General features: G+C 32.9%; 1 protein-coding gene across 1 annotated transcript; it reads left to right on the top strand.

The window, feature by feature from the left end:
• The first annotated feature begins 5,762 nt into the window (after window positions 1-5,762).
• LOC110740147 lies at window positions 5,763-6,608 on the top strand. Its single transcript, XM_021920641.1, has one exon. The coding sequence runs from the start codon at window positions 5,763-5,765 to the stop codon at window positions 6,606-6,608; it is 846 nt and encodes a 281-aa protein (XP_021776333.1).
• Window positions 6,609-11,257: the final 4,649 nt, after the last annotated feature.

The raw sequence follows: 11,257 nt of genomic DNA, 5'->3' as shown, positions 1-11,257 counted from the left end.
CGAGCAACGCGTGCCTTAAATGAAAAGTTCTAGCCACTTATTTCACCGAAGGAGGTGAATCTTCACTCTCTAAAATAGTTATACAGTCTTCCATTACCTTAGCACGGGTGGATTCACCTCCTCCGGTGAAATACGTGGCCGAAAATTTTATTTAAGGCACACGTTGCACCTAACACCATAGTTGGTGGTGTTTTGGCTACTACGCAAAGTTCAGGGTGCTCAGTGCACCTAACCCATATTTCAAGGTGTTGCAGCCACTTTTGCCAATAAAATGTAAGGAGAATATTACATCAGAGTGCTATCTCTGTTTTAGAATAATTTACACGGTTTGATTTTGTGCAATATTGTCTTTACTTATATGCTTAAACATCATCTAAAATGTTACTTCGTATTAAATTAATATTAATATTCTTAATTTTGTGTACTTGCAATCAATGTTCTTACCACAAAAACCCCACCAAAAGTATCTTCTAAAATTAATATAATTATTGTTAACATTAATGTATATTAATGAGTTCATTTTAACTATTTATGATTAGCTAAACTTTGTATTATTACCCATTTTATCCTAAATCATCTATTTTAATATGCAATTTGATCTACACTGTCTGATCATGACATGTGATCTGATTCCATAATGTTATGTTGCTCACATTTTTTTAATTTTTTTGGCTGTGATGTTGTTCACATTGTATGTATTGATTGGATAGCTAAGGTTGAATCTTCACCTTTATAATATATATATGGATTTATTAATATTTTATAACTTGATTTCTGTAACTTTGTACGGAATATGAGTTATATCAGTATGGGACATGATAAAGAGCCTTAATTATATTATAGTAATTGTTTTAGGGAAGAGGTACTTCATCACATCTTCCTCTCTGATAAGTCTCTTTACTTATCGAAATGAAAAGGTAAAGTACACCCCAAAACAATATAAAAATTCAACTAATAATCCTCCATCACCATATAGATTAAACAAAAACAACTAATGAGAACACACAAATTTAACTTTAATTATTAACAATGTAATAGAGAGAGGTTTAATTAATTAGGATTGAAAGAAACTAATCAAGGAGTAAAATTTTAAGTTAGATCAATTAATATGGGTAGAAAGTCGTCTACTGATAGTACTCTAAAACATCATGGATAAACAAAATAGATTTGAAAAATAAACACGCACGAGTAAAAAACAATATAGTCCTAATACTTCCTTTGTTTCACAAATATTGTAACAAAGATGAAATTACGCATCCCAAATCACATTTTATATGCTAAATATCTATAATTATATAAGAGTAAAAATTATAATAAAAAGTTGATATTATGAAAGTATTTTACGAGCGAATCTAACAAGATCCCACATAACTATATTTTACCTTACGTATAAATCATATTATGTGGTCAAACAAGGTAAGCATGATAAATAGTGTAAAATTCCAGTTGTTACAATATTAGTAAAACGGAAGAAGTATATTATATCTACGGTACAACGCGTACAATGAGACCCCTTATTATCAGGTCAACACTCAAATAGACAAACTGATCATATTCCAACGTTCTAGGAGTCTAAAATTAAAATGACAGCTAAAACAAATAATATACACTTTTAATAGATAATTGTAAATATAGATTCAAGGCCGGCTATAAAGAAACAAATGAAGAGTCAATGCTCTAATTTAAAACTAACCTAAACAATATACAATATAATATAATATACGTTGTAGTACGGATGAAAAATAAACATGAATCAATAATTATATACTAAAAGCAAAATCAGGAGTGACACATGCCATCTCCTGGTTGAAAATTTTCCCTCCACTTTTTTGCCAAATTTGATCTTCACTATGTTTTTCGTAACAAAAAAAATATTTTCCTTACATTTTGACAATTATATTGGTTTCCATATACACTCAAATAGAATAATTTGATTCTTATATAAAGAAAAAAAATGATGTGTTATATTTTCTATATATATTTATATTACAAGTAGGTGTTTAAAATAAATGAACATGCAACGTATTTAGAATAATGTTATTAACCAAGATTTCTTTATTATAATCGCTCTATTTTTAAATTGCTCCAACTTCATTATTTGGGTAATAAATTGTATTTCAATAAATAAAAGAAAAATCATTTTGGTAATATACTTTATTTTTCTATTCTTAAAAAGCATATCAATAATAGCATGCGTCTGTAGAAAAAAAAAAAGTAAGTAGTATATATATGTCAAAATTTGGTGCAAAAATTTTCCACCATTATATTTTCAAAAACTGTAAAAAAAAAATGTTCTTAACTAATCAATTAAATAGTGTATCTGTCAAAGTGTGCGAACAAAATAAGGATGGAAGTATGTATGTATATCACATGAGTTTTAATCTAATTTTTATTTATTTATTAAACACATCTCTGTAGTTCTTAAATTTCTTTCACTTTTTTTACAATGTCGGCCTAATGTAATAGTTACCCTTAAGACCTTAATGTCATTATTTGAATAAATTATTATTGTTAACATTATAAATCATAATAGCATTAGTTAAAATTGTGTGTTACACGGGACTTAAGCCAGTAAATATAGCCCAATACAACGCGTACAATGAGACTCTCATATTAGATCATTTGAAGAGACAAACTGGATAATATATTCCAATGCTCTAGAATTCTATAATTAGACAACTAATTCAAGGAATACTTTTTACTTTTATTTCAATCAAAGAGAAATGAAAGTATATTACCCTATAGCATATGGTTCCATATCAACCCTTATAATGTGATGGGAGAAAAGCAAAAGAAGATAGTGAAACACATAAAGACACCCCTCCCCTCAAAAACAAGAACGTTTATAGACATTAGACAGAATGATTTATGATATGATTGTTTGTTCTTAAAGAAAGTTTATGGAAATAAAAGGGTAAAAAAACTGAACACTTTATATTAAATTTTATTTATTTGATTCACTAACTAACATTTGTGTATGTAGTGAGTCGTGATCTCATAACAGGTGATAAAATAAAGAATATTTTATCTATGTCTTTCTATTTTGGTTATTAATTAAGGCCATGTTCACTTCACCTTAAAAAAATAATATTAAGTAAAAATAATTTCAGTTCAGTAAAAATAATTTCAGTTCAGTAAAAATAAGTTCAGTTTAGTAAAATTCAGTATCTTCAAAGAAGAAATATAGTAGAAAATCAGTAAAAATAATTTCAGTTCAGCAAAAATAATTTCAGTTCAGTAAAATTAATTTCAGTTCAGTAAAAATAATTTAAGTTAAGCAAAAATAAATTAAGTTTAGTAAAAATAATTTTAGTTCAACAAATATAAGGTGAAGTGAACGGAGCCTAAATCTATAACGCTATATATGTATATGCATGCATAAAATTTTACAAAACCATATACTCATATCACATTAGCATTCAAATACTTTAAATTTTTTGTAGATAATAGAAGTAAGAAGATTTTAAGTTAAATACATCACTCAGTAGTTAACATATACTCTTCATCAATACGATTGTTCTATTTTCAATTTATTTCTTAGAAATTGGCCTCATCTCCTTTTTTTTTTTTTTTTAGTAGTAACATAATTTTTACTTCTCTCTATATTATTTCCCACCTCCATTACTCCATATACTAACTCCTTAGAAAAAGCATATTCTATAACAATATTTTAGATACGAAAAGATAAACTTAGTCAGTCGAGCTTGACGTCCACTAGCCATTTAATTTTTTTTTTTTTTCGAAAAAACAATATATTACCTTAATATTCTGTATCCTTTCGAGTTTTTTAAATCCTCGTAACTATGTTGACATGTTGTTGCTTATGTTATGTTCAATACTCAATTAATTAAAAATTAAATTTTATAATTAAAATTTTAGCGAAGAGTATTTTAGAGTTGAGAGTCAAAGAGTTTCGTACATTTTTTCCATAAAAAGACAACCAAGAAATACATTATCTTTTGCACAAAAACAAGGCATTATATTACCGCGCCGTCATTGAAACGTTCTTATGTTTATACAAAACTCGAAATGCGTCTCTATTGAAAGAAACTCTTGTTTATACTTCTATGTTCTCGTAAAAGCTTGATCTCGTTTGATTAATGCTCTAGTGAGGTTAGCGGGCTTCTAATTAGTGGAGTTTGATCTCAGAATTATAAGGTTGTGAGATGCAAATCTTATCACCAAACCAAGCTATACTTGGTATATAAAATATAATTGCTTTGATCATAAACCCTCACTAAAATATGTACTTGTATAATAAATAATATACTTAGTTGAGATCTTGGTAAATTCGTTACAATGTAAACTTTAATAAAACCAAATATTTTAAAATTTTCGTTTTAGTCTATATTCTGAAAATCTTGAAACTCAAAAAGGTGCAAATAAATATAGACAAATGAAGCATTTGGTTTATCATATTTTGTTATATGTCCAGCCAAAATAAGATAATAATTCGTATAAGTTTGGAGAAAATAAGGTACATTATGCTATATTGATAAGAATGTAACTAAAATACTTCCTCCGTTTTTTATTATCTGCAACAAAGGACAATTTCACGCAAGTTTAGGCAAAACTTTTAGGAGTTGTTTAGGGGAATATAAGTAGGAAGTGGGGTATGTAATTAAAGCATTAAAAAAGGAGGGAAAAAATTCTGATTTTTTTTATGAAAGAGAAAGTGGGCCAGATTTTTTAAAACAGGGTGGACCCTTTTTCAATTTTGTAACCAACTATTTCCCTCTAAAATGTTTTCACCCCCTTTTTTAAAAATTGCACCCCATTTTTTCAAACAAACCCCCCTTCCCACGAAAAACTTCCCTCCCTTTTCCAAAAAACAAATTACATCCAAATTTTCCCCCCTTTTAAATTTTCATTAAAGAGGGGGTATTTATAGAACCTGCCCAACAAAGTTCAAACATTCCAACAGAGAATCCAAAACATTAGAGAAAGTACATGTTCCTTCCAAAAGATTACAATTTTAGAAATTTCTACAACCTACATTAGTCCTAGGTTAATGGCAGCATCAGCTCCTTAATTTCTGGTTCAGCAACAGCACAACAATAAAAAAACAGCCTCCCTCACTTCATTACCAGGCCTGAAATCTGGGGAACTCAACATCATCAGCATAGTTATCATGGCAGGTAGTGAAGATGATGATTTTTTCAGCATTGATCAAATGTTTAATGATGAAAACATAATGGGACACAGTGAAGCAAACAATATGCAAGGGAATGCAGAAAATGAGCATGAAGGTGGCATGCAGCAACAGAAAACCAGAAAACAGCTCACTGTTGCCCAAAAAAAGGGAACTAGTTGATGGTTATCTGTTGAAGCGAGGGGGGCCCTTTGCCAAGAGGATATTTATCACAGTAAGCCAAGAAATTTAATGTTCATAGATCAACAATTCAGAGACTATTTCAGGACATTAAAACCCAAATGGGCAAGGGGAATTTGATAGATGTCAGAAGTAAAAAAGCTGGGCAAAACAGGACCAAAACCAAAGGTGTATACAGATGAGTTTCTACAATCAATCCCCCTGTATAAGAGGACAATTGAGAGAAGCTATGGAGCAGCTCTCAAAGTACCACATGTCACAATCCACAAATTAAAGAAGCAAGGCAGACTTAGAACACATACAGCCACAAATCACCCATATCTGATAGACAATCACAAGATAGCAAGAATGAAATGGGTGCTAAGTCATCTAATGTCTGAAGAAAATGGGGAACCAAAGTTTATGAACATGCAACAAGTTGTCCATATTGATGAAAAATGGTTCTACTTTGAACCCAGAAATAAGGAGGTTCTACCTCCTACCAAATGAAGCTAACCCATACATGTGCCAACAGTCCAAAAGGTTTAAAGTGAAGGGCATGTTCATGGCAGCCATTGGGAAGCCAATTTTTGACCAGCAAGGAGCAGTTATACATGATGGAAAGTATGGAATTTTTCCATTTGTGTATGAAAGCACAGTAAAGAAAAAAAGCAAAAACAGGGAAGCTGGTGTTATAGAAATCAAGGCAACAAAGAATGTCAACAAAGAAGCCATAAGGGCAATGCTACTAAATCATGTAATTCCAGGCATCAAAGCTAAATGGCCTTCCCATTTACCCAAGGACATATGGATTCAATGGGATAATGTCAGACCTCATCAACTTCCAAGGGATGAGGAATTTGAGTCAGCCTGTCAGTCAAATGGATTCAACATTCAATTCATATACCAGCCCCCACAGTCCCCAGATTTAAATGTGCTAGATCTAGGGTTGTTCAGTGTAATACAATCACTACAATACCAATCATTCCCAAAGAATTTAGTGGAACTCATAGACAGGGTAAAAGAAGCTTATGAGTTGTTCAACCCAGTGTTGAATAAATATTGTTGGATAACACTACAATGTTGCATGGAAGAAATACTCAAACACCTAGGAGGGAATAACTTCATCCCACCACACAAAGGGAAGAAAAGGCTTGAAAGGATTGGGATGCTACCAGAACAATTACAGGTGGACAGCAGGGTGGTTCAACAAGCTGTTGACTACCTCAATACCATTTTCATATCAACTAATGAAGCAAATGAAGAAGATGAAGGGATGCAAGTTAATGCAGACTGAACACAACAACTGACACAGGAAGAAGGTTTAGTGAGACTGCCACACATAACCAATGAAAGGAAATGAAGCAACAAGAATCATTGTATGTCATGTTTTATGTTATTTTTGTGTGTTGTTCATTAGTGTAAGTTAATCATTGGTTATGTGTGTTTTGTTGTAAGTCATGCCTATTTATATTGTATGGCAGTCTAAGCAACCTTCATTTGGACAATGTAAACCTTTTGGTTTAATTAATGATAAAAATTGTGGAAGGTTTATTTACAACTAGGGACACATACTATGCATCAAATATGCAAAACACAGTGACAAATAAATCCATCAGAGGGGTTTATTTTTTTTCACAAAAATTACATAATTGGTTCCCTCAAGAACAACTCTTGTATCAAGTTGTTGGAGCAATTCCAAGTTATGAATTTGTTGTATCAAATAAGTCCCTTCATCATATGGATTTTCCAACCAAACACAACAAACCAAGGGACTCTTAATTGACAAAGGGACAGATAGTTCTTTAGGGGACTCAAACAGGTTAATCATCATTCAACATATCAATAACCCCAATGGCATTGGAACTCCTAATTAGTTCAACCTCCAAGTTATACTAAATCAATTCAGGCAAATACCCAAGAATCACCACATAGCACAGGAGGCAAGGAAAGGTCACACATAATTGAACACAGAGCCTAATTAGGCAAACCAACTTATCAACCCTTCAACAGGATACAATAATTGTGAACAAGTGTAAACACAGCAAACACAACATAAGTAGGGCAACCATCATGCAACTGAGACTACTAATCACAGGGCATTTGAGCCTTCCAAACATACACAACACAACATAATAATTAGGCAACTATGAATCTGCACAGCTATTAACAAACCCATCGCAGCATAACTCAAACTAATAATCACAGAAAATGACATCAAAGGACGTTTAAACCCAACAATTGCAACAATTAGAATCAGCAACTGCCAATACACCAAACAGACCCAGGTAAGGCCAACAACAATCAAAATAAGGCAACACAACACAAATCAGTACAACCACTCCATATTATTAGCCAATTACAGTCCACAATCACATGCACCAAATATGTATAGATCCAGTCAAACCATTTCAACCATATAACCTCAAGTCAGGAAAAAAAACCCTAAACCATAGAATAGATGAAAGAGTAAAAGAACAAGAAAACGCTGAAACAATTAATTCGAGGGTAAGAAATGAGTTACGTTGCTAGATTAGTAGGAGAATCAAGCTACGGCGCACAGCTTTTAGCGCTCTCAGCAGGAAGGGACTCAGATCTCTGCCTTTTTTTGCCACAGGCGACATCCTTTGCCCTAGATCTGACATCAGCCACCCCCTCTTCAACGGCTTTAGGAGGCGAAAGGGCAGGAAAAGGGGGTTCATCATCATCGCTGTCCAGAATGATGAATTCTGGAAGAGTTTTGGTAGAACCCTCACCAGCCTTACCTAGATCTGGGTTCTTAACAACACAAGGCTCATCATCGGACTCATTTGGGGCCAGTTTCGCACCCCCCCTGTCCTACGCTTCATATCCAGGTACATCGCAGAACGGGTTCCAATCAAACGCATCTTCCCAGTGCGACGTTGACACTTATAGGTAGCAATGACGCCGAAATCTGGGTTTTTTTTTGTCTGAGGAACTCATTTTTCTGGGTTTGAAGTTGAAGAGAGAGAATCGCAAAGATTAGGGTTTCAAGTTGAAGAGAGAGAAACAGAAACGGGCACTGCTTTGGGAGAAGGCAGAAACTTCGAAAATGAAAAAACGAAACATAATAAACGTTGGAAGATGTAAAAGAAGGGGGATGAACACAGGCTTCATTAATGGAGGTGGTTGGGAGCTGAATTGATGATGGTAGGTGAGGAAGTTAGGGTTCCTGAATTGTTGATGGAAAAAGGGGGAGGGGATTTTGATTTTTGGTGCGAATGATTAGGTTAGGATGTTAGATTATAGGGTTTATTAATCATAGTTAGATTTTAGGTTAGTATATAATCACTTTTTTTAAGGGTAATTTTGTAATTTTACATTGCCTAAACTTACTATAAAAGGAAAAAAAAACTTGTTGTAAATAATATAAAACATCCACTTTTAGTAATTGTTGCAAATAATAAAAAACGGAGGAAGTATATAATACTCTATAAGATATGTAAGTTATGATAAGATCAGACAAATAAAAGTTTAGTTACGGTCAAACATAAATTTCGTTGCAGTGAAGTATATACATTATGCTATATTGAAAATAGGTTAAGTTATTTATGAGTTCATTTTAAATCAGATGAACAAGAAAAAACTTTAATACAATTAGGTCATGGTTTGTGTTTTAAAGGAAAATTAAAATTCTATTTTACTTTATTTATTTATTTGCAATTCATTAGTTGTAATAGCATGTCTTGTGTACAGCTGGCCACACCATGTGGCCGCTTGTAAAATTATAAAGTAACTCTTATAACACTGACTGAGTAAACCATGTAATATTGATGAAGTAACCTTTATAACAATGATGAGTAACACCTATAATAATGACGAAGTAACCCATGTAACACTAACCGAGTAACCCCTATAACACTAACAAAATAACCCAGATGATGGTTGGTCATGTATGGGTATGGCTGACCACGTATATGTGTAATTCTAACTATACTCGTGGTTTTCAAATTTTATTTTTGGAAAAGGAAAAATACACTTTAATAATCCCAACTTTGACCAATTTATTTTGAATAATCGCAACTATCGATTATTCGACAATAATCCCAACTTTAAATTCAGTTTTTTTTCTTCAATCCCAAAAACCAGCTACCTACCGAGAAGTTTTTTTTATAATAAAATTCTTAATATGCCATGTTTCACCCATTAATTGGTAAAAAAAAACAAAAAATCAAGTTTTAAAAAAACCCAACTCACCACCCCCAATCCCAGTTCCGCCTACTGGAATTCACTCCCTCTTCCCCAGCCGCATCCCTAACCCCACCGGAAACCACCCCTCTCTCCTCCGCCTTCAAAACGGACCCCACCAACCACCTTCTCCAGCCCCAAACCCCACCTCTTGCCACAACCCCAAATCACCACCTTCTCCAGCCACCCAAGCCGGAAACGACTCCCACAACCAGCTGCACCCCCGAAACCGTCTAAAACACCTAACCCTTGCCCATGAAACCGCCACTACCCCCCAAAACCGCCCATAACGGGTTTGGAGTTATGGGCGGTTTTGGGGGCTGGGGGTGGTTTCACGGGCAATGGTTAGGTGTTCTGGCCGGTTTCAGGGGTGCGACTGGGAGTGGGAGTCGTTTCCGGCTTGGGTGGATGGAGATGGTGGTGGTTTAGGGTTGCGGCAGAAGGTGGAGGTGGTGGTTAGGGCTGGAGAATGTGGCTGCCAGATTTTTTTTTTTCAATTTTTTTTTGTTTTTTTTTAAAAATTTGAACCACTCACACGCTGACACGTGTCAAACAACCTACAATAATAGGTTTTTAACTTTTGTTGATCGGTTGGGATTGAAGAAAGAAAAATAAGGTGAAAGTTGGGATTATTATAGAATAATCAATAGTTGGGATTATTCAAAGTAAATTGGCCAAAGTTGAGATTATTAAAGTACCTTGGGTTTTTGGAAAAAAAGGCTTTAGCTTTCAAAATTATTGGATTAGCCTGAAGAATAATTACTTAACTTTTTATGTGTGTTATTTTCATAAATACAACTAAGTCGCCGTATTACTTATCCTAATTTGATAAACTATTCTACAAGTAGTTTAGGTGATATATGTTCCCATTGAAGATGTAATAGTTATGGACTTTTGTGTTACTTTTTATGAAATTTAAATATGATATCAAACCTCTTGGTGTTTTCCTAAAAAAAAGTTAAGAGAATTGTTTTCTCTCCCATCACATGTACTGTACTCCGACTTAATTTATTGATTTAGATTTAATCTCTCGTTATTGGAAAGTTTTGTTTGTCTTAGTTGTCAATTTTGTTCTTTGAAATTTTCCTTTTGTTGATTGTTCATTTGTTGTGTAACTTTAGCTGCTTTACTACAGCTTTACGCTTGATTAGCTTATTAGCTAGATTAGGTAAAGAACCTTATTCAATTTTATTACATTATTATTACTTCATTTCCTTTTATATTTCTCGATGATTAGTCAAGAGCTCTATTCAAGTGTTGATTTGTTACACTTACAAGTAGTTATTCAATCAAAGTCCATGGATCTAATTTGAAGAAATAAATTTAACTCATTGGACTTCATTTTTCCTTTTTTTGTTTCCCTTATTTTGTCGCAAATTAACTTGCCTAAAGCTTTGTTCACTTCAGAGTATGTAAACAAGTTTCATAAAGAAAAAGTTTTATAAAGTTAAATAATGAACTAATAAGTCCAATCGTAAAAAAAAATTCATCAACAAAACTAATTAAGCTCTTCATCAAATGTTATTTCATTAATTTACGGAGTAGTAATATAAGTGGTCAATCCTAGCTAATCTCTCCCTAGCCTCCCTCCTCCTCCATCACTAGATTTGACTTTTTTGGTTAGTTGGCTCGAAATTTGTAAAGTTTTATCGTTAGAAGAAAAAAATTGAGAATTCTTAAAAGTTGAACTAAACACACCCTTACTTAACAATAAAAATATTAAAAAGTGGGACATTA

This window comes from Chenopodium quinoa, unplaced genomic scaffold (assembly GCF_001683475.1).
Source record: "Chenopodium quinoa cultivar QQ74 unplaced genomic scaffold, ASM168347v1, whole genome shotgun sequence".
Taxonomy (NCBI): Eukaryota; Viridiplantae; Streptophyta; class Magnoliopsida; order Caryophyllales; family Amaranthaceae; genus Chenopodium; species Chenopodium quinoa.
Note: the sequence above shows the minus strand (reverse complement) of the source record. Positions and strands in the feature narration are given on the sequence as shown.

Bases quoted from the DNA above. Each gene is read 5' to 3' on its own strand.
- LOC110740147 (XM_021920641.1), top strand. From the start codon at position 5,763: ATGAAAAATGGTTCTACTTTGAACCCAGAAATAAGGAGGTTCTACCTC.